This window comes from Hylaeus anthracinus, unplaced genomic scaffold, assembly GCF_026225885.1.
Source record: "Hylaeus anthracinus isolate JK02 unplaced genomic scaffold, UHH_iyHylAnth1.0_haploid 11989, whole genome shotgun sequence".
Taxonomy (NCBI): Eukaryota; Metazoa; Arthropoda; class Insecta; order Hymenoptera; family Colletidae; genus Hylaeus; species Hylaeus anthracinus.
The window spans coordinates 17210147-17237674 of record NW_026534337.1 but is presented as its reverse complement, the minus strand read 5'-3'; the positions used below and the strand labels follow the sequence as shown (position 1 = coordinate 17237674).

General features: G+C 42.0%; 2 protein-coding genes across 3 annotated transcripts; both read right to left on the bottom strand.

Moving 5' to 3' along the window:
• Window positions 1–1590: 1590 nt before the first annotated feature.
• On the bottom strand, window positions 1591–11740 carry LOC128887612 (uncharacterized). 2 transcript variants are annotated; one of them, XM_054143700.1, is made up of 7 exons: window positions 11199–11740; window positions 6737–6891; window positions 5679–5801; window positions 5256–5583; window positions 4739–4914; window positions 3214–3351; window positions 1591–2710 (listed from the first exon to the last, which is right to left on the bottom strand). In XM_054143700.1, the coding sequence occupies exons 2-7, from the start codon at window positions 6845–6847 to the stop codon at window positions 2612–2614; spliced, it is 975 nt and encodes a 324-aa protein (XP_053999675.1). In that variant the 5' UTR covers window positions 6848–6891; window positions 11199–11740; the 3' UTR covers window positions 1591–2611. The 2 variants fall into 2 exon arrangements, with proteins under 2 accessions (XP_053999675.1, XP_053999674.1); XM_054143699.1 differs by lacking the exon at window positions 11199–11740 and adding an exon at window positions 7502–7756.
• A 3360-nt stretch (window positions 11741–15100) lies between these two features.
• LOC128887735 (uncharacterized) lies at window positions 15101–23504 on the bottom strand. The gene is made up of 10 exons (XM_054143938.1): window positions 20734–23504; window positions 20203–20256; window positions 19890–20126; window positions 19726–19794; window positions 19579–19647; window positions 19356–19475; window positions 18968–19033; window positions 18818–18886; window positions 18391–18570; window positions 15101–15315 (listed from the first exon to the last, which is right to left on the bottom strand). The coding sequence occupies exons 1-10, from the start codon at window positions 22324–22326 to the stop codon at window positions 15289–15291; spliced, it is 2484 nt and encodes an 827-aa protein (XP_053999913.1). The 5' UTR covers window positions 22327–23504; the 3' UTR covers window positions 15101–15288.
• Between the last annotated feature and the right edge of the window lie 4024 nt (window positions 23505–27528).

Genomic DNA, 27528 nt, shown 5'->3' with positions numbered 1-27528 from the left:
CTGCGAATAAAAATGGTTAAAAATAGTCGAATAGTAAAAATTGCGAACTTTACGGGCCAAGAGGTAATATTTAGAATATTACGAATGTATCATAAAAACGATACATTCACAGGTGGTTATTACTACTTAAAATAAACAGTTTAAATAAACATACGTTATGCAAATTCATGTAAATTAACATGAAAACATTACGGTCAATACAAAGATAAACTAAAGGGTGAATGTCCTTAGATGAAATAAAACTTGAGAAAAATATTGTTTACGCCGGTGAACTTTTTCGCATTAGACCTACTGTTTCGGTTGACTTTGTTGCAAAACAAAAGGCAGCTGGAAAGTTTTGTAGTGAATTTTGATTTAAAAATGTAACCTCCAACGGCACCTGGATAATAGCAAACTGTTATTCAGGTACGCGTAGCGCGATGCAGATCCACAGGCGATTCTAACCGATGAAGGTATTTAAGAGTTAAGACTCTTAACCGGAGACTTTGAACTTTGCAGAGTTAAATAGAAAGTTGAAGCAACAGCTACACGCGTCGAATGTAAGTTTATCCCGTTTATAAAACAGAGATAGGATCCATGCGATCTCCTCTCTTTTTGTGTTTGGTAAGATAGTTATTTGCGACACCCGAGCACTTTGTACCGTGGTAGAAAGAAACGCGTGGCCCTCGGCAACCAAGAAAGTGTCACGTATCTGGCATCATAATTGCTCATGATTCATCTCGCTCATCGATGATCCTAGAATGTTTAAAACTGTGTCAGTCGTCCACAACATTTAACGATCGTTCGATTGCGTAAATCGTGTCGTGTTCGTTTTTAACGAGAACGATGCAAACTACGTCTAATTTTTACGCCTATATATCGAAGAAGGACACTGTATCGATTTCCATATTCATCCTTGCGTCGTTTGTTTCTACAACTCTGTCAGTCGTTAACACCGCATCCTTCGGTGGTGCAATCGTCTAAACGTACCAACATTGAACCACGCAGGCAAGGATGTAAATCGTCTACTTTCTAAATTATTCGGCAACAATTTTTAAATGTTTGGCAAAATGCTTTCAGACACTATGAATAGTTCTGCATAACTGTTGCGGTATGTGCCTAAACGCTTGCGTAAGTTTGACGTTTATCAGCCAATAACAAACGTTGACGTGTTGCAACAAATCTCTTTCGGCGGTTCATTGCATTTGCATTCCTTCTGGTTTTCCATTTAACTTAATGTTTGAATAATGCTTTCACCGGACACGGAAGTCTAGAAGAACGATTGATAACCTTTCTCTACGTATGTATTCTTATCGGTGTACGATAATTAGAGGTATCCGTTATATAAATGAATAGTCGCAAACTTGAATGTTACGTGCGATCGAGTAATCGATGCTGTTGGCAAAATTTGATCAGACAATGTAGCAATTATCGGTAAAAACGATGCAATCGATCAATTTCCGTGCTATTTTAATGATGTATAGTAATAGCAACAATAACACACCATTATTTGGCTGGAAATATATAGAATATGAAATTCAGATTCAAGAGACATCGTTGCTAGTGTTCATTTTATAGCACGCATTGGGAGGTTCTGAAAGTAAAGGATAATTTTGGGTGGAATATTTTAGAAATTAAAACACTTTGATCTTTTTATTGGCTAGCAAAAGTTTCTTCCACTTTGAACATTCTTTCGTAAAAAATGTTCGATAACGCTGATCGCAAGAGGAACAATGAATTACTCTACCTACATCGCAAAATGATGTATAAGAGAATATTTCGAAAGTATTTTAATTTGTCTATACTATTGCGCTTGAACTTCCTGTTTTCGAGTAAGACGCGCAATCGACACGTGTAAAATGCAAACGCCAGTTTCTAAAACAAATGTGTCAGTGCATTCTCCTCGTCGTAAATTTATGTAGTCCATATATCTAGAAAGTATCTCACAAGTGTAACAGCAACTTCTCGTTAAGAGACAAATTGCACCGAGTTTTTACAAGGAAGTAACGAACAAATAATTTTTGCTTAGCAAAAATGTTGCTGCGTTCCAAACAATTGGCAATTTTTAAATCGCAGCAGGTGCTCGGCAGTTAGTTTTGCATGCAGCTGAAACGTTCCTTGGATAGTTATGTAGAAAGTACCAAGCGTTAACTAAAATACTGCGTTACAGTACATGTTTCTTGGGTACCGGACACGTGATCGCTGAACAATCGCTGTCGCAAACTTGTGAGTTTATGGCAGTTGATAAATGATTCGCAGCAGTCGTCGCGAGTCGGAAGTCGAGGAAACTAATCGTCCGATGGTTTTGCAACGCTTTACACGTCTGCCTTGTCCGCTTAAACTATCGTTGCGTGATTCGCGTACGGTTGTTCCCGTTAATATTCGATTGTCACGATAATCGAACGGAATTCCTTTCATGGAAAACCGTTTTCTCTGATAAATTGCTTAATAAATATCGCTAGTTGTACCTAAGGTTCTTCTAGTTTCTATCTAAATTGTAATTCTATCTTTGTGTTGCAGACTATGTTAGCGGGTCATCGAGGTCTTCCTTTTCACTCTTAGGTCGACCAAAATCCCCATGGAAATCCCTGAAGTAATCGTTGAGCAATTTCAGCGTCCTCGAGTGTCTCTTCTAGTGCGGATTGTCGGATGGCAAACCTTTGATAGCGAAAGTTCCACGGAAGAAGGGCTTGAACAGTTCTAGGAGCGTCTGTGTTCGGCGGGCTGAGTTCTGAAAAGCGTCAAGAAGATCGGTCTTGGATAAAACAACGGATCTGACCTGTGCTAATACGAGACCTTAATCGTTCATGGAAAGTTGATCGCGTGACATCGACGTTATTTACTCCGATTAAACGGATATTAAATGGATTTTTTGTTACATTTTCCCGAAGCAATACAACTCAGACGTCTGCAATTGAGAACGTCGCGACGATAATTGCAAACGATTTTGTAACTATGTTGTCGAGTGAAGGGTGATAGGTTTACGCCTATCAGCCGATCGCAGACTACAAAAATGGTATACGAGCAAAATAAATTAGAGCTAGGAGATCTCGATAACGCCCCATCCTCTGCAACTTTCAAACAGGAAAACGTTGCATCTCGCTTCGATGGCACTTTCGCGATCCAAAAGTCACTCTTTCACCGATTAAAGTCTCCGTCGCGTCGCGTCGGACAGGTCTCCAGGTAACGCGGTGGGTTTCACTTAAATCTGTTCGAATTAGAATTTTAACTTACAAGTATCACGCTACTGACGATTTTGCTGATATTGGTAATTACGGTAAAACCGCCACCGAACAAAGACGGTGGAACATCCAAGGACACTCTCATCCTATCGAACTCGGGTATATCCTCCGTAGTGGTTGAGATCGTTACCTGAACACACATAAAAGCAGCCAATGATAGTTCGCCTTTCACAATAATTTTTTTCTTCTTCGATCAAGCGGTCTTAAGGACTCGTTTCTACGCGTGTAATATTTATAGTACAGGATTTACGCTTCGACGCGATTATTGGTCGTTACATTACGGAAAATTCTGCTTCGCCTTTGGCGATTGTCAAATTCCTCGAATTGACAAACGATTTTTAATAAATCGATGCTCGATACGTTTAGTCGTCGTTATCTCGTTTATCGTACTCGCCGATCTTGAAAAGACGTGAAAGTAGAAACGTTGTTGTCAATTGCAAATCTACGTAGTAAAAGTTTTTCGTTAAATAAAGTTTGATTTACAATTTCTGAAGAAAGGAAGAGGACAAGGAGAAAGGATGTCGCGACGACGCTCGCAAAAAATTCGGGTATACGGCTGGTAGATACAAAAATACGTGATCGTGAGTTTATTTGACATTAACATCATCATTATCATCGCTATCCATATATCATCGTGTTATCGTTGTCATCGTCTATACTTGGAGAGTTTTGTTACCGTATTTACATCGTTGACACAGCGTCGAGGATTCGCGAGAATGGGCCTCGCGTAAAGATTATTCCTAAACCTATTTACAGCTTGCGCATCGGTGAACTGATTCATGGATACTTCTCGACGGTTTTTGCCCCCGGAAGTGGTAAAACGGAAGGGGGAGAAGTCTTGCGTCGCGCTCTAAACTTAGACTATTGTCGGGGAGGACTTTGTCACAGTGGGGGAAGAATCCTGTCATTTTAATGGCCCAGCTAGAAAGAAAAATCCACATCGTACAGTTTTGCCGTTGCAAACAAATTACGTTGCGTGTGCGTATAGTTTGGGATTTATGCGCGCCAAGGATCCTCTGTCAAGCGTTGCTGCTCTGTAGGCCTATTGGACGTGTCCAAAGTCCAAGGTCCAATTGTTGCACCCTCCGTTTTTTAAGCCGTTTAATACCCCGGTTGCGGTTGACCGTATTCGTACTGTTTTTGTATACAACACTCATTTTAATTGCCAATCCTAGTTACGTAATAAGAACGAAAGAATTCTGCGCTTGAAGGAGTGTCTCCGTGAAGAATCTTCCAAGCGCTCTGCGTGATTAATAGCCTCGTTTAAGCGTTAATTTTTTCCATCGCAAAGGAAATCCACCACAAACGAAAGTTACCCGTGATCTAAATGTAATATATATATCACCGCATGCAAATAACGATAAAAGCATCTTATCGCGTATTCAAGCATTCCGAGTTGAAACGTAACAAAATAATAGCTGTTCGCGTTTCTTTGATCAGCAAAGAGCGAAGCGACAGATGCATCGAAAAAATCGTAACAGATACAAATACATGAGAGACAGTTATTTTGATCCTACCCCTCCGCCTAAATTGGCGAACCCTCCAAGGTTAACTCCAACGCTGGCATCGTTCCCGTGCGAATCGGAACCTCCTCCGTTGTTCTGGTTCAAGGTCGACAGGGTACCCAGCTTCGAGCTCAAAATATTCCCCAAGATCCCGATTCCCGATCCTCCATGCCCGTCACCCGAGACTCCTAAATTTTAAGAATATATCGTTAAAACTCGGTCACCGTTATTATAAGAATGTTAGAAAATTATTCTAAATATGTTTAAAACTGTATAATATAGACGCCAATGAAACCGCTACTCGATTACCAGTTTATCCTACAGTTAGCCTACCTCTCTAAACAGGTATCGCGCTACGACACTTCTTAGTCAACACTTGTTTGTGTATATACACCGTAATAGTAACTATGTCGTACACATTATGTTTTATTCATTCCCTTAAGACCAAGAATATGTTACGAGATACACGAGATTGCTTATACGTGTTCGTCGAATAATTATTTTTAAGAATCTATCTATCTATTCTTACCTAGGCTCACCCCTGCACCCAACTCGGGTTTTGGACCAGCGGAGAGACTACTGACTATACCGCTGGAGAGCGAGCTGAGAGGCGCCAATTTCGAAGCGAACGCGTCGGCCAAACCGTTCTTAGCGCCGGCGAGGAATGTCGTGGCGCTATTTATCACGGGTCCGACGCTGCCGCTGGTTGCTTGGATCTTCGCAGCGACCAGGTCGTTAATGAACTTGCTAGTGGCCGAATGTTTCGTATCGATGCCGTACGCAGCATTCTTCGCTTTATTCGCGTCGTCCAACACGGCCAAGGCTTTGGTCTTCGAATCGATGAAGGAATCCAGTTTCTGAAACGCAAATTGAATTGTAACAGATGCTACCTTCTGCGCGCGAATAAACGAATCGATGTGGGAAACACTTTCGTCGAAAAATTTTATCTTACGCCGAAGACGAAGTTGATGATTCCGTTAGAGACGCCAAGCTTCACGACGCCGATCTTTCTTTTGTCCCTGTCGGACCTGTCATCGTCCAGCCCTTGTTCGTCGTCGGCTTCCACGACGTATACCTAATTTTATTTGTTTACTTAACCACATTGTTTGTCATATTACAACGACGAATAATACTTAAATAGATGGACAAATAGATAGACGAATAGACAAAGGCAAGAATAAGCGGTAGAATAGGCTTGACTTCGAAACGGCCGACCACGTGCGCGCACGGCACAGAATTTTAGTTACACTCGCGTATCCGGCTCCGCGTGTTTAACCGTTCGTATAGAGTTAACCACTTTCACTCTTCGCTCCTTCCTCGAGAATCGTGATTGTCTCTTTTTCCATTGGACTTCGTCTCCCGGATCTTCTTTCTCTCCTGTTAGCGCTTCATCTTTCACGCGACGCAATCAAACGCACACCTTTCCAAACTCGAAGGAATTTCGATTCACGAGTAAACGAAAAACAGTTTTTCCTCCATTATACGTTAGATCGAACAAAATTTTGAGTTATAGAATGAAATTTCACGGTGAAGGAATTCAAATTTGTCCGCATAACCGCTCGACCGAATTGCGTCACGGTAACGTGTCCGAACGTTGTTTTTCAAATTCGTCATCTATTATTCGAACGAAATCTTGCCCATCTGTGCTTCGAAGCACAATCCGATCGTTGTTCTCGTATGGAAGACGGTAAGATAATAAAACTTTGAAATACGCGCTTTCACTTTCGCCATTCTCGACACGTTCTGTTTATGAGTTACATTTTGATTCCAGACGCGATACGTAACGATTACTGCCACCATACCAGACTGTTTTATCGACTTTTTCACTGCTGTATAGCATTCTTCTTTTGAAGCTACAAAGAGAGGGACTTTGGCAATTTAGACTTTCTAATTAATTTACCGACTCGAAGCAGCGGAAAGGTTTGAATCGTTCGCGAGATAAAAGTTAAGCGAGTTTCGACAAATTTTAAGATAACGATTAATCTTTAAAACGGTTAACGAGGTTCTTACCTCGTTGAATGGACTCAGATCCTCCGACTCTGCTTCTCTCTTGACGACAGGACTGGAAGCGACAAACGCGACCGCCAAAGACAGGCCGATAAGCACACAGGTTATCCTCATTTTTCTTACTCCTCGTCCGCTTTTTGCGATTCGGTTTGTTTGCTCTGAGGAAAACGATGTATCGTAAGTAGACGGAATTACTATTTCGCCTAAGAGTAGCACCACTCTTGGGTACCAAGCCGAAATGTCAAGTGAAAGGACCTCGAAGTGGACACGATTAATTGGTTTAGACCATTGAATCTCGTCGTAACTTGAAAACTTGATCAACGAAGAATGACTCTGTTCGACAACTATATTGCCTTTCCAAATATTCAAAGTAAAAGGTACTTCAGAGTTTGACGTAGAAATGATCAACGTCACGGTAGCGTGTATCTATCCTATACGCAGCGATAGGTGCGATTACTTATTGTATTAATTGACAAAACGTCGAAAGTAGCAACGTGCGATGGTAATAAGAAAGAACTAACTAAACAGGCACGATCCAAGTTAAATGTTCGAGTACATAGAAATTGCTTATTCGCGATTGATCGAATTACTTGGTTAGATTTGTCACAAGCGAGAATGAAACATCAGAAACATGCTGTGACAGAACATGAACACAAAACATGAGTGACTCGAAGCGGCTGTCAAAGCGAAGAACGAGCGTCGAGGAAGCGGTCACGTGGCGATATTCAGAGAAAAATAACTAACACGACGAATTTGTGATCAACTTACGAGCGAGGTTGTGCGGTTGCAATTGCGCGAGGAGATGTGTGCTTGACGGAGCGCGAGCCTCGTTTGAGGACCACGGTGAAGGAGATCCCGATGTCTTTAACCGGCCGAAGGGGAACGAAGGCGAGCATGTGTGCCCCTTCGAGAATCGAGAATCGAGAATCGTGGATCGAGCTTCGAGAATCGCGGGCCTCGCCTGCCTCAGGTGGGGCACGTTCGATTTCCTCCGCGAATCCCACGCAGCCTCGTTCTCTCGGCACTTGGAATCGCTGGATTTGTCCCGCAGAAGGGATTCGAGCGTGCCGATACGCGGTCATTACGTAACCAAGACACACAGGGGAAGACGGTCTCGATCGGCGTGGTAGGAAACGACCTACGATCTATTACGGGGAAGCGGCAAATTTCAAAACATATCTTACACACAACGACAAAATTCGAACGTTCGCGCTCGTCGAGATCGGGAATGATGTGGTGGGGCTGCCAGCGAGCAGAATCGAAAATGTCGCAATTGTACGACTGTGAAAGGAAAAAATAATAGCAAAACCGAATGTCTCGAGTAGTCAAAATTGAGGAAGAAGCTACACCGATAGGATCGGTCCAACAACACACTCGTTAACATTGTATCAATTTCCAACTATAACTACCAACTGTAACATCGCAAATGGTAATTATGATATTTTTACATCTTGTTCCTCATCTTTTAAACATACAATCCTTGCGTTCATTTTGTAACGTATTAGTAATATGCAAATTCTGAGATATCGTTATCCAGATACCAACCTGTTTTCTGCATAATTATTGTACTCAATTTTCGTTTAATCGAACGCTGAAATAAAATTGCAGTAAGGTGAACTTGTTGGCATTTCTTGTAGGGTCGATACAATTCGGAGATCCTCGTCGAGATAACGATCTACTATCAGAATTGCGAATTAAAGGATGCTAATATAAAATAGATAAACAACTTAAACGACTTGAACTCTATCGTGTGAATATGGATTATTGGTAATTCTGTACTCGAGAAATACATCTTTCTCGTCCTCTTTTATGTCTTTTAAAAATACAGTCCTTGCGCTCATTTAGTAATGCGCGCGTATACGAAGACAATATGTAAATTCTGAGACGTCTTTGTCCTGATTTCAATTTGTTTTCGGTATATTTATCGTAGTTCACGGGCTGTTCTCGTTTACGAGTTAATCATAATTAGCCATATGTACTTGTCAGGGTAAATTCCATAAATTTTACAATTCCGCGAATAACGTCGTACTTGTTTATTTTCCCTCTGGCGTATTTATATAATTCCACCAGTAACAAGGAAAGTCAGAACAGCCGTATATTATTATATAATTATACATTTATACGCGGGGCGACGCATTCTTCTCTCCCGATACAACGATTCTATACCAAAATAGACAACATTCCAGATTATACGGTCCATAAATCGCTCGTGTCGTATCGATTATCGAGAACGTTGCTACCATCGCGATTATCGTGTTGCAATTTCATTTTCAAATACAGACAAGGTGCACCCGACTGCCGCTTTCTCGCAGCATTATCTCATACGACACCGGAGCATCGTAACGACGATTACGCAACGTCCAGTTTCACCAAATTGGACCATTCGTCTTTCTCACTTTACATATTGCGATATGAGTCGTCGCTGACCGAAACGTGACAAAACTTTGACACGTCTTTACGTATCGTTGCGATCTAATTACGCTAATTAAAACAGCAGACGGAACCCGTAACGAGGCGCGACATTGTTTTAAAGGGTATCGCAACCGTTGTTCCTGCAATTAGCCCCGGGTTAACCGTCGACGTTTTCTCGTGTTAAGTGGCCGTTTCGTTTCGTGAATCGACTTTTTATTAACCATCGAAACGTTTCGTGTCTACCACAAATCGCTATGTTTATTTTAAAACCTGCTATTTACGATAATAGAGAGAAACGAGATCCATTTGTCTAGCTGTTATCGCGCTCGGTCGGGTCGACTCCGACAGAGAAAGCTAATCGGGACAACCTACATATTTACCTTGGCCATAATTTTGACGATGCTATGGACTTTTGGGTCACATAAAATTTAAAAGAAGACGAGGGAAACGTTTTCAACTATACCGCCCACGAGAATCAAAGCACGTATTTTAATTTTCAAGGTGATACAGGGCAATGCCTTTTACGGAGAAGCGAAATTATGTAAATTCCAGTGCAAGAAGGGCTACTCTGTCTCACGTTTCGGGCAACACTTGCGCAAGGAATCCTGTTGGTTCCAGTTTGTCGTCTCAAAACTCATTGTTCCTAATACTAATCACGTACAGAGGAAGAGATCGATTCTCTGGAAACGCGTTCCGAAAGTGTATCCTCATGGTCGGGCGGAGCGGTTGCTTTTGTAGGTGAATCATTGGATTAGAATAATTTTACGACTATTGCGTGAACCGTTATCGTTATCCTGACCCAGGAATTTGAAAATAGATATCTTAAAAAGTACGAGGCTATTTAGAAAGGAGGTGATATTTCATCATCGGTGATTGTCGCTTTATTAGCGAGAAAGATGGAAAGACGTACGCCGTTGAAGTCGAAACGTAATATTTCACCAATCATGATTCAACGTAATTTTCAAACGACGAGAAAACTGCGGCCATCGAAACAACGTATGATGGGAACAAACGCGTAAGTAGTACAGCTATTATGTGGTCAGACTGTCGTCCGTCTCTACTTGTCGTGTGGTGCCACACCGCGCCCAGATGCGTAAATACACCAGGTATTTCAACCGCGAATAGACGCAACTTTCCATCTTAAAAGAGAAGTAGAAAAAGAGAGAAAATGTTTCTGTATTATATGCTTCAGAACTAGAATTCGTAAGAGCATTTGTTCGAAAATACGTATGTTAAACGTAAAGAAAAAAACAATTCTTATATCTATAACGGATATTTTCCTACAGCGGGATGGCAAGATGTGAAATTCGCAAACACGGAGATAAATTTCTAGTAATTCGTTTTATGAAAAATAAAAAGTACCGAGTTTATTGGAGAAGCCGGAAGGCAAGCACTTATGTAACACACTCGAAGGTATCGTTTGACCAATGCGAAACTTGATAGCCTTCGAGAAAGGAACAGGATGTCCCTTCTCATGAATTTCGCAAATGGAACGACCATTTTTATGGACCCCGGACAAAATTGGGGTTCGGAACAAGGCGAAATGCATCCCGTATGTAAGAAAGTTATGCAACAAGCGAGCCTCGAACGGAAAGTGGATGCTCCGAGTTCTCTCGTTTCACTCAACCAGTCGAGCACGATTAAATTGTAACCGCTTGATGTACCGCTAGCAATGATATATTTCGCCCAATGAATTCAATCAACGCAGCGAAACGTAATGACGTAATACATTACATCGCCTGACATTTCTTGGAAACAAAAGTAGAAATTGCATCGAAATTTACCTCTTATTTTTCGCATTATACGACGAGGAAAAACCGCAGATGGCCTCCAAGATTTCTGCAACGTGAAAGTTGCAGCCAACTTTCTATCAACGAAGAAACTTATCGGAAATATTCAAAAAATTTATAAATTTAAATAGAAGTTAGCACCGGAAATGGATTCGACCCGCAAAATCCAGAAAAAGCACAGCTTTTACTTTAAGACACGTATACATCATTAATTTTCCTTGTCATCTTAAACATATAACTAGATAGAGATAGCGTTTACTTACTCGGTATCGATGTCCTAGAAGCGTCCCTTCCAAAGATTGGACCTCACAGTTCACCACGGTATCGCAACGTGTCGAACACGTGGTATTCGCGCACTCGGTAACTCTTACGTTATACGATGCTCGATCGACGCACCATGTCATAGATTAAAAGGTTCGTCGATAAGCATCTAACACGATCACCAACAGTTGTAACACGTTCAACAAAAACTGTATCGATAACCGGAAAGGACGAAATATCGAAGTCACTTTGTGATCGAGCAAAGATCGGTTTTGAAAAGAGACCGGTCGAGCACAAAACTGATATCTCCGACTCTCGATGAGAAGTGCCTTGTAGAGCCCACAGAAGCCTTCGAGTTTTCGTCAACTGGCTCTAAAGCGACGATAATCGGTGCAATCCTCTCTGATCGACGTGAAAAAGAGCGTATCGGGCGCTCGATACGTCTAAACTCGATACGCGTCGTCTCGATGGAGGAATAGAAGCGAAGAGACCGTCGCCACCGAACGCTAAGGAAAGTCGTCACGGGGAAATTGGTAGAACGAAACGTAGGCTACTCTACCGATGGCGTCGGAGGTGGGCGAAATTTATGGCGTAATTCCAACGCCGCGTGACTCAAGGCGGGCCAGCTTTTTTTCGACGCGCGTTTCCTGGCACAAGTGGATTGACATGGCATGTAATCAGGAAAACGTTTACGATAGAACCTCCGTTATACCAACTGTGCGACACGCGTCGTATCAGATTATGGAATGCTCGTACAAGAATACACTTGCTCGTGCTCGATAACAACTGTTTGTGTTTCAGAAAGCATTACATAAAATTCGTAACGGAGAACGGAACGGAGATGCGTAAGTGAACGACTTGAAAATACAGATTGTGTGGAGACGATGAACGCACCTGTGCAATGAAACAATTTTCTCAGAAATTTATGGTCCCGTATTATTTTAAACGTCCAATTGGCGTGCATGATTTTGGAACAATTAAACACGCGACGCTACATTTTGCACTCCTGCCGTGTAATAATTTCGTGAATCGCGTAGCGTTGTTTCAACCCACTTTCACGCGATTCGGGCGAAACCAGTTCTTTATTCATTGTTCCAGTTTCGTTATCCACTTTCTTGGCTGATTCGAATAGATCTTGACTGTGATGATTCGCGGAGGTGCCCTTGCCACGACCCTCCTGCGAATCGATCGTGTGCTCGATCGAGTTCAAAGAGCTCTCGTCGCTTTCGCTTTCACGAGTTCGCACGGTCACGACAGAAACCGCGATGAGAGGTTCCGTTCTAGAAAGGCCAGCGAGCTTCCTTGACGATTGGGTCGAATGCTTTTACGTAACGTTGCTGCGCGCGTGACTGGGTGTTACACGTATGTATCCTTTTGTACCTGTATTAGCGTGTAGTAGCTACTTGCACGAGTATAAGTGCGCTTTGGTGGTAACGGGTTCGACGGATGCACCTCTGAGAAAGCTCCGAAGAACAACTATAAAAATATAAACAATTACAACATGTTCCTCGATGGTTACTCGAATGAAAGGTGTTTAATTAACCTACATTTTTAGAACTACATGGTTTCATAAATCGCCTCGCAAGGTTCGAAAATAATATTCGGCTGTTAAACTATGCCTCGCGAGTCTGAGACGGTTCGTACCCATCGCTACGTATATGTATATCAGCTTACACGCCGAATAAATAAATCGTCTTTACTTTCTCCGGTTAGCTCGACCACGGAACTTCTGACACTCGTTATTTTTACGAATCGCAGCGACTACGTGTTTATAAACATCCGTATCTCTCAACGCGTTCGAGAATTACGTCGTCGTGGTGCTTTATTTTCGCAATACAGCGAGTGTTACGACATTGGCGCGAGCTTTTTCCCGACTGGAGAAAGTCGAATATTTGTATAATTTCTCTATGGAACGATCCCAGCTAGGGATAAATATATTCTGCGTTAATAAAACAAGCGTAAAGGAAAGCGGAGTGTTTTAGTACTTCTAATTACGTCATAAGACGAGGATAACGAAATGCGAGTAAAAAATTCCCAAGGAAAGTGCGTCGATTAGAATGACCGCGCCGCGCGCCGGCGCCGCGCCGCCGTGGTGAACCGCGTACGCAACGGTAATTGGTGCGATAAAGTTGCTGTGACGGAACGCGGACACTTTTTCGGACTTGTCAATTGGTGCTCTATGACTCCTATTAATATTTAAACATCGTGACACTTGGAAATGTTTGTACAATTCATCTGCATTTCATTCTAGAAGAGCGTTGCACGAGCATGTTTAGCGAATTACTCGGCCTGCGGGGATGAGTCAATTTTGCACGCTAAGATTGCGTGTATAATTGCACGATACACGTTTTCTTCTATGCAGGCGCCGCATACGGTGCAACAAAGGCATCCGTTCGACGGTCGCGTTTCGCAAGTCGGTTCTCTTCCTCTTTTCAAGTTATTTTACTGGGATTGGGATATTAATTGCTCGACTAATTATTCGCGAATGGTGTGGAATATACATTAGAAACATCAATGACTAATGGACGCTTTCAATTAGAAACCAATCGTACGGGATGCTGAGAGGCATCTGTGGTAGCTCGAAGGATTTGTTCTTAGAAAGTAGCATTTCCTATTGTAAACGGTACCGAACAAAATTGCGTTTTCTATTCAAAAAACCCTGGCCTACAATGCTCGCCTATAACGCGACGTGCGATGTCCGTGTGCGTCCTTGCAATAATTTTATCAACTCGTTGCGTAATGCTGCATGATCTGTGTATGTAATTACTATACCAGCGATTTACCAAAGTGAATCTTTTCAGTCTCTTCGACAAAGATAAAGCATATCTCCGGCGAAGAAGTTGATATCACGGAAAAAGTTTTCAGCTGTTCGATGCTGGATTACGTAACAACGATTCTTATTATGTGCCATCAAATTGATCGAACGTTCGTGGGATTCGTACCGATGCGGTGGGCGGATGGAAAGTAATCTACAGGAGACGCGGTGTAAAAATCCTTCGGATCGCATGATTGCGTAACTCGCGAATGTGTGAAATTTCCGGATGAAAGGGTACACAGTCCCAGACCTTAAACTTTCCGGCTACTACTCACGGTATTTCAGCTGCTTGAAAAAGGAATTCTGCGTAACATGGAATTATCTCTAATTTGGGACGATGAAAGAGTAATTAAGTAAAACGTAAAACGATAACAATTAAGTATTATAATGATACAGTTCGTACATTGTTTGATATATTTTATATTATGTACAACCGAGCTACCGGAACGATTACGAAAATTGAGCTCCTCTCCTGCCGAATGGTGATACTAGCATAAACTCTATTACGTATCAATTATAATTTAAAAAAACGAGAGTGTATCGACGATAAACGAGTTATTATTACATGTGTGATTTCAACGTTCATTTGACATTTGAGATGACGATTGCTGCAGCACGCGTAAAAAAAAAGAGAACAATTAAAGCTATAATTTTCTTAATTAAGTAATTTATATTTATAAATCCCCGTAACTAGTAGATACAAGACCCCATATTCACTGCTTAATTGCTGCTTTAGGACTGGAAGAACGATACTTACGACACTCGCAATTATCGTCGCAGTTATTAATTCGCCTTTCGTTTGCTTTGCGTAAATTAAGTAGAAACATGTCTTTATTATGCACAGCGTAATTTTTATTATCTCAATCGCAGAGCAAATGAATCGAAAGTATTTCGACAGCCAAATTATTAGTGGTAACAAAGAGATTTAGACTTTAAAAAATCACCTCGTTACACGTCGTTATTTTCACCCTTAATGTTTATTTTCTAAAGCTATTAATCACGGATGCTGCCTCGCTTTTAACGATTAAACCGGCATTGTCGTATGAATCGATTAATAGCACGCAGTACTTGGTAATCAGGTTAGATGAATGCACACGGTATTGTTTCACTTGAACAACCACTGGTTTCACAAAAACGTTAACAGCGACAAAAAGCAATTTCGAAATGGTCTTAGATTTGCATATGTCCTTATTTAACAGAATATAAGAACAGATTGACACGGATATTTGTTATTTAATAGCTTCTTCATGTTCATAGTCGGGAAGATACGATGTTTCTCAAGGTCCGCGAAACTGGTAATTAGGCTGAAAAAGAAATTGATCGATTAGATATTGAGGCAGTTAAACAAGATACATAACAAAGCGAAGGAAAAACTAGCAGAATGAGAACGATACTTTTTAACTAGTAGCTATTTGTCAACAACCGTAAGGTTATTGTCTGATTAATATACGTGAATGCATGTGTTGAATAGGTAACTTTTTCCTTTTCTTTTTGCACACAATAAAAACGTATAATAATAATAATGGTAATGGTAATAATAATAAAAGCTAATTTATAAACGTCGTTACGAAAGAAAACGGTGAGACCTGATTATGAATATTTATAGAGTTAACATTACAAGAGACGCGAAATCTAAAATGGTTATAAAGCGATTAATTAGCTGCATCTTTTGCAACCGATTCGCTTCTCGCGGAGACACGACTTTTCGTTTACGTCACAGAAATTTACAACGTATTCTTTTCGAAAGATAGACAAGAATTAGAACGTAGCCGAACCAGTTGCACAGCTCAAAATGTTACAGACGACAGCTACAGTGAAAAAGTTTCGCAAATGCGGTCCAAGGGTCAAATGACGTTTTCGCAACGCCAAAAATTCCGGCTTTCTTTTCAGAATGGAAAGTAAATGGCCTTCGAAACCAGCGTTCAGTCTCTGTGACACACAGTTCTCTATAAGATAAAGCTCAATACAAATCAATTACGAGGAGAATGCCACGACCAATATTAGATCTCTTCGATCGCGTGAATCATATACGGTCAGCGTTAACGGGAATTCGCTGGTACCACCATGACTTTCACGATTCGATAAAGATATTGGCAAGTGTAAGAGGTAAGAACAGGTAACATGCAAACTGTGTCGCGAACAAACGGAAAAATCATGATCATCCGCAGTTGTTCATAAGTCAAACGGTGAAATGTACTTTCACCTTTCAGCTTGGAAAGGTTTCCGATCGATAATTAACGTTGGGTTGAAAAGCGAGTTCATTTTTTTGAAGATGATGAAATAGGTTTCGTCAAATTACTTAGCAGCCTGTTTGTTTACCGTAAAAGTTTTGCATCCGTTGCGAAAATTTCGACTTATCGGCCATGCTTTTAATTCACCAGGCCTCGCAGATTAGTCGTAATCGAGGTGAAATCGAGAGGTGCATCAATTAATCGACTCTGTGTCGTCACGCAATGCGATTGCCACACAAATGTTGCAAAATATACGTTGGATCGCATTCGTGTACAAGATATGTTCTAAATACTGAACTCGTAGACAAAAACTTTTAAGTGTATTTTTCCCAGAATTATATGTAATAAAAGTGTAGTAAATCGTCTCGAATGATTCGAAACATTACACCGTAATATTAATGATAACAAAATAGAGCAAGATATTTCCATGACGATTTGTACTCCTTGTAGAAATTAATTTCGATCGTCGCTGAAGCGATTAAATTCAATTCACCTAACTCCGTAGGCGGAGAGAGTCGATCAACGACTCGATCCTCTCCTTTTCAGGAAGACAATCGTTGCGTCACGTGTAAAATTGCATCTGTCTTGTTCGCTAGCGGAACGTCCGGTTTTGTTTTAGCCCCCTTTTCCAAATCATGTAATCCGTAATCGCGTAACGCGTCATACACGTCACTATACAGACGTATAGTGATGCACACGCACCGCCACTTTTGGACGACTTGTCTTGGAATATTTCGCGGAATAATATCTCTCCCCCGATGCAAAGTAGGTAATTTTTCAAAGTCCGTCCTCTCCATCCATAAACTGCATTTTGAATATTTCACCGATATTGCCTAATCGAGAGTATATCGATGCAAGGATTTATATGTTTGATTTTGTACTTATAAGCTGTTTGAAAGTAGTAAAGAGGGTAGTAAAGGAAACTGGTTGCTAGTTTCAGTTTGTGACAGTCGATGTCGACAACCCGTCGTTAGGCACAGAAGTGTAGCGAGACGGAGCTCGAATTAAGACGTTTAAACGTCCCATGGTTCCATGCGTCCCATGGTTGATAAGAAGCCACGGGTGAAAAAGCGAGTCGCGTTTGATCGATCGTAACGAATCGAAGTCAAACCAGGTCGAATTGAAAGTAACTCTGGTCGATGACGTGTCTTGCATCCTTGGATTATCGCGCGTTCGTAATAAATAATTACCTGTGTACCCACGTAATTTCAATAGTTGCAAGGTAAACGCAAAATAATCATTTTACATTTTGCGTTACTGATAAGAATTCGCCTACGAATTTATTTCGATCAAGGACGGGATGTTTCAGGTTTGAAAAAGTCCTGATCCTCTTTCCAATTTAATCTCTTCGGAGACAAATCGATATATAAATAAAGGAAACGTTTAATATACCTACGCGATAGCAACGAACTCGGCTTTATTGTTCACAAGTTACGTTTATACAAAGGAAAATACTTGATCGCAGCGGTTCTAAAACTTTTTGCTAAAATGATACGGCGAAGAGATTAACTGGAAAATCTTAACTCGACGAGCTCGATGTTTTTTTTTATAATAGGCGCTTGATTTTCGTTCAAAGTTCACCGTTAATTAAAGTAATTGCACTGAATGTATTTGTCGGTTAACTTTCTGGAATGAGTATTAGTCGAATGGAAAATATATGTATTTAAAGGGTTGTTGTTAGTTTAGTTCCCCGTTGCGGCGCACGAAAATTCCCGATCGAAGTATCTCTCGGAGGGACCGCGTAAGAGGATGGTGTGCCAGAGGGATGCGGTACACCATAGGTACCACGCGGTGGACCATAAGTAGGTTCTGGTTCCTGAGAACTGTTTGAGGAAGCAGTCAGGAGTCCCGTGAATGAGGTTATTAAGGAGGCGACCAGTTTTAGTACCGCGTTAATGATGTCTTTGATCGAAGAACCTAGCATGGCGAACGAGTTTGTGTTCATCGATGGGCTGCCTTGCTGGAAAGTTGATAAGTACAATGTAATGAGAAGACAGCGAATCACGAGAATGTTTTTGGAGTCTAGGTAGAGGGGCGTAGGATATTTTTCGAGTCTTCCAAGTGCGGAGAGAAAGAAAAGGAAGAAAAAGTGAATAGAAGAAGAAGAACGACTGGATAAACAGAGAAAGAGGCTCTGCGAATACTCACAGGATAATAAGAAGTACCTCCGCCACCGTTGCCGCCACCAGAATCGCCACCGTAGCTCGTAGGGGCACCGTAAGAGTCTCTTGGACCACTGGATCCTGCGCTGGTACCGGCGACCGATCCTGCGACCACCGCTTTCACGAGACTCGTTATGTCGGATTTCCCTTTGCCGTTCGAGGAAATCTGGAAGAGATCCAAAAATAAGTTCCTGGACGATATTTAACATTGAATAGCAGTCACTTTTCAATGGTCATTATTTTTTATTTATTTTCTAAATACGATATTTATTTCTACGACTATTCGCTGAACGAAGAACTGGGTTAAATCGAGACATTGGTTCACGATGGTATATACGACACTGATTTATTGATAAAACGATCGATTTATTGACTGAAGACAAATGCTTGTTAACAGAAAGATCAATGCGTACTTTGCTAAGATTAGAGACGATTCCGGCGATCAATTTAGACAGTTGACTCATCTTGCCGGGTCCAGTTGGCTGAAAATAAAAGTAGACAATGAGAATTGTATTCGACCGTGACGTTACTTTCAAAGAAATTACATAAATGATAACAATCACCTCGAGTAAAGGTCCCAGTAGAGTTTTTATCAAGTTCGCAGCAGAGGATCCACCGTTACCCGGAGGCTGAAATTCACGCGTTACCCTTCCGACATTAACGAACGGTAGATAATCCATAATTCTAAAAATATAATCAAAATATAAAGATTAGCGGCAGCAGATGACAATTGAATCGTAAACAAGAATTACGATTTGCGTTTCGACCTGGATGAGTGCACGAATGATAACATAAACATACCCGTGTCTGATAAATTCTAATTCTTGTTTACGATTCATTTTGTATTAACCGCCGATAGTCCTTGCATTTTGATTATCGGTGACTAACAATAAGTCTAGCTAAAATCACTTATTCTACATGCCTAATTCTAAGGGAAATGTTTCTATTTACTTTGCTGCTTTGACGGCTCAATGGCACTAGTAGAGGACCGACGAGAGGACCGATCAACGGTGCGCTCAATTGGAGGAGAGGCGTCAAGATCGCTGCCGAGTCTCTCTGCCCATCTGGGCCCTAAAACAGATTTCTTTACTTGCTTTGATTGAAATGTTTACCTCCTGTCGCTCGATATCTCGCGTATTTTAAAAGCCAACTTTAAAGAAACTTGGCAACTCACTTCGCTAAACTGCAACAAGATCGGTACCAACAATCCAGGGATGTCGTAGCCTGGATTCTCTCCGTCTCCCTAAAAATTTGAACGATTCACCTTTACGAATGATTCGTCCTTATTCAACCTGTCTTTGTTTCTTGTTGAAACATTTACCTCTGACAGCTCTTGCAGAATCGGAAGAGCTCCATTGAGCACGTCGGCGATATCGGCGTCAGACTCAGGCTAAAAGAAGAACGAGGCGCGTTGCTATTGAAAATACGATATGTAAACAGTCGCGTATTATAACCGTAAACCACGAAGGTCATCGGCAATCTTACGTCGCTAAGATCTTCCAAAATTGGAGCGGCAAGTTGAAACAATTCGATTACAGCTTGAACGGAACCACCACCCTCTTCCTCATCATCATCGTCGTAGTCGCTCGAATCACCACTCTCGTCGGAGCTATTCTCCTTCGATCCATTATTTTCGTCCCCACCGTTTGTTTCGACGTCGTCGTCGCTTTCGTTGCTCTTCTTCTCGCTACTATCGTTATCGTCGTCGTTGTCGTCGTCGTCCTATAAATCCGAATTTTCTTTAGCTAGTCGGCTACAAAATACCCGATAAGATACGTATGATCGATAACAAACGTACCTCCAATTGTTGCGCCAAAGTCGTCTGATTACGTTTCCCATGTCTCAACGATGACTGAAATAAACGCAAAGTTGGACATTAATCGATTAATTTTACTCGCACGATTCGGTGACCAACGAAAACGAAACGGCGAACATCGTTGGCGTTGATCTTTCGAGGGCGAGTGCGAATCGATCAAGCGAACAGCAAGAACGCAGACACGTAACGTAATGTTGTGTCAAAATGGTACTTTCGTAGCTGTTTTTGACACGATTCGCAATAAAGCAACCGAAGAGTTCTTTTATTCCATGGAACGAACATTTCTCGTCGCAAAAATGACGTAATCTTTACGTATCCCGTAATCGCACCCGTTTACATCTTTCCTTTCACTGTTTTAATTATCTTAAACTACAGCTGTCGTTTATTCCATCTTTCTCTCAACTCGAGCTGCTTGACTCGCGCGTTCCTTTCTCCGTATAAATCGATAGGTACAATTAGCGGACCTCTGTCCCGGTTGTACTCGGCTTACTTTTACTCGATTTCGATTCTTACCGGCCGCTCGGTGGAAACTTGCGTCCTCTGTGGCGTCTGGAGCTTTTGGTTCGCTTGAAACGTCTGAGGTGTTAACGGAGGCGGTGTCAGATCCACGGGAAGACTGTTATTTCTCCTGAGCGACAGGAACGCTTTAATGAGACGGCTGATCGTCGACGGTCGTTTGGGCGTTGTTTTCTGACTCTTGGTTTGTTGCTTACTCGAGTTGTCCTTTTTCTTCTCTTGCTTCTTTCTTTGCTCCTTGCGTGTTCCGCCCTTGGCTTCGGTCACTTGACTGCCGTCATCGAACACAACGTTGATCTGTCCCGACTCATTCGTTACGGTGTAATTCGTATCGAAATACGGAGGGAAACGATCCGGTGGATCTCTGGTCGGTAACACGTAGTACATGTCTTTCTCGGTTCTTAATGTCGTCTGTTCATCGGGTTCGTCCCGCGTGATCGTAATTACCGCCTCGAAAGGGACCCTGAAGAGCGGTTTCAACGAATTCGACAAGTTGGTCTGCGTGGTTAGATCCACGCTCTTTACCGGCACTGGAATTTCTTCGTTGAAGATCGACGGCCTGAGTGTGGTGGTGAACAGGAGGTCCGAAGGAAGAACGCCAAGGTTGCTGGAGACGTTCCTCTCGACACCGTCAAAAAAGTATCTCGTGACAAACGGATCGCTTGGGAATTTGATGGTATCGGTGGTTGTCACGGGAAGATAGTTCCTCGGGGGCGGCGAAACCGCGTTCGCGTTTCGAAAGATATCGTTACCCTTGAAATCTAAAGCGGGTCCAAGCTCCGGAAACGGAGGAACGAACTGCTGATCGTTCGTCAACTTGAAGGAATTCGCTACGTCGAAGATTCCCTTGAAACCTTGTTCCTTGATTCTCGACTTTGGAACGTTAATGTTCGCGGTTATCGCCAGAGGACTATGGACGGTGGTGTCTGCGATGCCGAACGTTGCAAAAGTCGAATACGTCTTTCGATTGTCGAATCCAGCGGTCGTCGAACTTGGCAAGTTTTGAATAGCGATCAATTTTTCTTTTGGCGAGGAGACATTCCCGATTCTGGATGTCGTTTTGCCCTTTTCGGGATATCTACTCGTCTCCAAAGGCCGGACGGTCCCAAAATTTGTAGCGTGCTCAAACTTGTTTGAGTTCTCGAGATTTCTAATATTCTCCGCGTATCTAGATTTTTCAAAGTTCTTTCCGATCGCGAAAGCTCGAATGTTCCCGTCTTGCTTGACGTTTTCCACGCCTCTGAATCCCGAGTAAACGTTGTTCAACTGTTTTATGTTGTCCGACTTTTCGACGCTTTCGGAACTCTTTGGCGTTTCCTTCACCGCAGCCAACGTAATGTTTATCTTCGAAGCCATCAAGCCCATTACGTACTTGGCCCAGGCCACTAGATCATCCTTCGACGCAATCTTCAGCGGGAGCTGGATCTCCAGAATCTTTGGAACGCTGAAAAATCCGTTTGTTCCATCGCTAGAGACGGTCTCGGGCGAGCGCTTAGCGAGAGGCGCGGGCATCGAAATCACCAGGTTCGTCGCTAGGAGCGCGAGCACCGGGTAGGATCTCGGTAACCTTCTCGAAAGTAGAAAAATCATTCTGTATAGGTTTCCTTTGTGTCCGTAACGATAACGATCTCTTCAACGACAGCAAAAATATATTGGCACTCGTTTTCAATGGTCGTACAACGTCCATTCCACACACGCGGCGCACCTTGCGACTCGATCATCGATCGCTGCGTCGCTTTTCAAGAATCGGTTGGCTACAATTCGAATACCGCGTTCCTCATGTTTAACGACAAGAGTCGTTTCGTTCGAGACCGAACAAACGGAAAATAGAAAATGAAAAATCAATCGTAGAACGCGACGGTAAAACTGAAAGGATGCGTCGAAAAATGATTGTTTTATAGTGGTTGGACAATCGATCGCCCCTTTCCTTCCTGATCGTGGAAGCGTGCACTTTTTCCATGCACCGTCCACCTCGATCGGGATATTGGCATTCCTAATGATAGTGCACGACGCCAGCGGCGAGTGCATTCACTTCCGTCATTGCACCGAGGGTACAATTACTCGTAGGAGGTCCGCTTCGGGGTTCGCGTACCGCGCGAAATATACCTGACGACAGCGCAGCCTTTCGCAATAAACGCGGACCGCCTAATCTGGTGAACATGGGGAAACGACGAGGCTTCGACCACGAATCGTATCTCCGATTTACTAATTAGCTTACGCGACTATCGATTAACCTCTGGCTCGCTTCGATATTCGAGCCCACGCGAAAATCGATGCTTTCTAGACGAGAATCGTTAACCTTTCATTAGTCCCAACGTCGTTGATGTTGGAAAATCCCGATTGCAGCAGGAAATCGAGTACGTAGGGCATTGCCTAATGCATACGGATTGCGATAAACGTATACAACGACATCGACAAAATCAAAGAACGATCGGTCGCATGTAATATTTATAATAAATGTATGTACGTAAAAAGTTTTTCATTTAACATAATAGCCTACCATTTGGTTCGCATCCTCGAGAAACGAGAAAGTTTGACAAGTATTGTAGACGGTAAGGCGATCTCCTGCTGGCCATAGCCGTGATCGCGATCTTGACATTCCGGACGGTTAACAACGTGCTCGGTAGCCGATGAACGATCTCTCGCTACGATCGTTAGCTGTTTCCAGTAAGGAACAAAGCAAGGACAAGTTTAAGGCTCTCCCACGCAGATGAAAGTTACCACGCTGGTTTGCTTGCGTTCATTAAGTCGATCGTGCGCGTTTTACGTAGAAGCGAATTAATAATTTTGTACTAGGCTACGTCGACCACATTCTTCGACCACTTTGGAGCATTCAGCTTCACCTCAAATTTTATTATATTTAATGAAAATATCGAAAAACTCTCGAGCGAGAAACTCGTATGATCCGATACGTGTCTCGTGAGTCGAAGATTCGATTATGGTATCTCGTGGATCATCCTCGATCGAACAGGTTTTGCAACCTATCGCAGACTCGAGCAGCCTTACGACGTACACCGTTAGATCGGTTTACTGACCAGCCTCAACCGACTATCGTGTCATAACGATCGCACTAGATGTCGGCCAGCCGCCTTTTAAGGTGCAGATCTTTTCAAGGTCGCGTTACCCTATAGAATTTCAATTGCTGACTCGCAGTTTAACGTCCGCCGATCTCTATTTACCGACGATGAACAGAACCGAAGCTGACCCACTTTGCGTAACTAACGTTACGTCAGGAACGGTGCCAACTCGTTGCTTTCAAGGGATTGAATTAGATTAGAGAAACCATTTTTCTCCTGACGTGAAGATATTATTGCATCCGACGAGAAAGCATCTTGCGTGATATTTATCAAACAGCGACATTGTCGTGATCACGGGAAATAAATAGACGTAAGGTATGAAAGGTCGTCGTGTTTTGGAAAAATAGGTCCCTTGCTCAACGAAACGAATCTTCGTTGCAAAAATAACGAGTCATTTCTATGAATCTTTATCCGACAGATCAACAATTTACGACCATCTTTTCACAGGAATTACAACAGTCGTTCTCCAGAGAGTTCTTCATTGAAATTCCACACGCACGGTACAACGCGATTCAGTTTTTACCGTCCGCCGAAAATAATCCCTCATGAATTAAATATCCTCGAAACAAGTTTGTACGCTACGATGCTGTACACTGTACAGCTCGATTCCTTTGTCCTGCATTGACCTGCGTTTGTTTTACCATTATCCTTAGCTTATACAATTTTTTAAAAAGAATTCACGATACGCTCGATTGCATCCGAACGACTTTTAAGTTGCAGGTATTTACATAGCATGTTGTTTTGCAAGTTTCTGCATTGTAACCGATTCGATTCAAAGTTACGTCGATTAAAATGAGGAAACGAGAAGATGGAAAGAAAATCTCAAAGTCGGATAGGAAGAGTCGACGGTAGGAATGGTTGGGCGAATCACGATTGGCCTCGAGGCAACAAGAAACTTCAATTCCTTTCCTCTCCAAAAAGGATCGTCCGGATTTTGCGGTTTTGATCTCGAATTTCGCGTGTTTCTTTCGTATCGTTCGAGCAGAGTGTCAAGAGACGGAAGGCCTTTCACTTTTTCCCCTTTTGCATCGTTGCGAAACCGTGAGAAATCTGTCACAAGTGCACAATTAATTACATCGTGTTTCCGAAGAATGATGCAAGTTCTCTAAAAATATTTCATGAAACATCTGGTGTACAGCAAGCAGCAAAGAGCAATACCGATGCGAACGAGATATTTCATAAACAACGATAAACGACAACAATATTTCCTTCCTACTTCGCATTGTACGCGAACAAACGACGTTCGTAACGATGTATAACGACAACAGCAATTAGTTAGCTTTCACGATCAGAAAATCGTCCTGCTATTCTTCCATAAATATATATTTTTAAACAACGTGGAGACGCTTCACCGGGTACACCACAGACCAGAGAGAAAAGACTGAAACGCACGACACCGGGGGACTTTCTACTGCTCGAATATCGGGCTGTCGGTATCAGGACGTTTGCCTTTTGAATATCATTTTGCGCCATTATTAATATGGATGTCGTTTAATGCGGATCAATGCTATTCGTAGGAAGTAAAAACACTTATTATTTTGTTTTCGCTTTTACTGTGCTTTATCTTACGACTGTATGTCGTATGTATTATTATTGTCATAATATTTTTTTATATCAATCATTTCATCGCTCTACATGACCTATCGTTACTCTCTTACGGATTTAGTCTATTTTATAACCAGACCGACAGTTTCTACTTCCATCCAAACCGAACAAGTAGGTATAATAGATCTGATATCGTTACAAAACGCTTCAGGCAATCCTCAATTATTCAAAGTTTTTTTCTTACCGCATTGAACGCATTCGCTTTCGATAGAGTAGCTGATCTTTGTTCATTATTATTACTAAACGGTAATGTCAGTTTTTTTTGTCCGATTGACTTTCAACGTGAAAAAGGAAAACGGTATAGCGCGCGAAAGAAAAAAAATTGCTTATTGGTCGTGTACACTTGTCCAATTAGAGAATATAAATAGAGAGCATTGACGGATACTATGAAAACTTGATAAGTTTCTATAACAACATTTCACCAAATTTTTGTATAGACTGTGTGATTCGCAGTTGTGACACCACTATTTATCACTTGGTTGGATGCCCTATAACTCGACGCCTGTCCACCATTCATTCGCGATAGAATCTACACCGAGGCGATTGATCCATAGGTCATCGATCCGCATGTGCCATTTACTCTGACGACATTTCGTAAAATGGTAAAAAGTAGCCGAGTGTAAAACAGAACACGCGAAATCGTCGTTGCATAAGTAATTCTTATCGTAATTAATTCCAGGACACCTTGCGAAATTCTTCAGTCTGCTTGAATCAATGGGTTCACGGGTCTCTCGATTTCGCGTCACCTCATGCGGAAACGTCGCGATTTACGTCACGATTGATGTCTTAGGTAAAACAGGATGCAAGATAACTTGAATAATTACAGATTAATAATCGTAGACCGTTATCAGCAAAAAACAGATGAAGGTGTCTCCGTCTGGTGATCGTGCACGCAAGCAGCGATAATCTGGGTCTCGAGTGGCCGGTTCTCCCGTTGTCGGTAAAATCGCTATCGAACAACGAAGATCTAGCTATCCGCGCTTCGGCTAGAAATAAACAAAATTGAATTCTAATGAAAAAGACAAGATTCGTGAATCGGCCCATAGGTGCTATTAGGTCCATAATTTGTTGTTCGTAAGAAACCTTGACTCTGCGATGGATATCTAGTTCGTCAAACCAGTGACTTGAATTTTGAAGAGAAACCAATCGATAGAATGGAACACAAGGTGGAAGGTATAGCACAACTTGTGTTTCGGAGACAAGTAGACAAAAACATCTAAAGAAGACGAATGGTGCGACAGACACGGAAATACACAGTAGCGTGAAAAGAGGAAATGCGATAAGCTGCTTGAATATTGCGAATGCAAACTTTCAACGATACGTTAACTCACGTTTCGGACGCAATTAAGAACGCACTTTAGCTACATGCAAGGTTAGCAGCATTCGCGGTGCAGCCGGTTTACAGCTAGTTTCAGGATATCGATACACATAGATACGATTCATAATTTTTAACCTAATTGACGTTGCGAAATTCATAATCGCAGTTAATTGCAGCTGAAAAGGTTGACAGAAACAGCTTCCTTTTTATGTTACAAATTTCCAATTTTTTTCAAATTCATAGCGAAAATAATGATCTGGTTTTTATCGAGATCATTAGCGCTGAACGATGCGAGCTCTCGCGTGCTACGAATATTCAATCAGAAATAAGAAACGAGAGACGATTTACGCGTGATTTGTTTCGATGAACTTATCTTTCGAATCTTGTCGCGACTAATTGACGCTCTATGTACAACAATCTCGAAACAATTATGACTTTTCGTATTTCAGCGCGTTTCTCGGTTCAGAAATAATTCCAAGTATTTGTATTACTAAAAAGGAAAAGGTAATCGTGTTATTCGTGCTACGAGGAAAACAAGCTGCAACGGGACCTGCAGAATTTATTATTTCACGTGCAAAAACGCCTCGGGGAAATTTCTTTTCTAACTGGTCCACGTAATCGTGACTTGGATGACTTTTTCTCGAGTCTTTGTTTTCGCTTATCCGACGTTATTATGCAAATTCCGACATAATCGAATTCCCAGGGAATGACTGACTTGGAATATACCATGATCCTTTTGAAAGGACTAAGCGTATAGTAACCAGCACTGGTTACAGGGAGAGGAACAGTAAC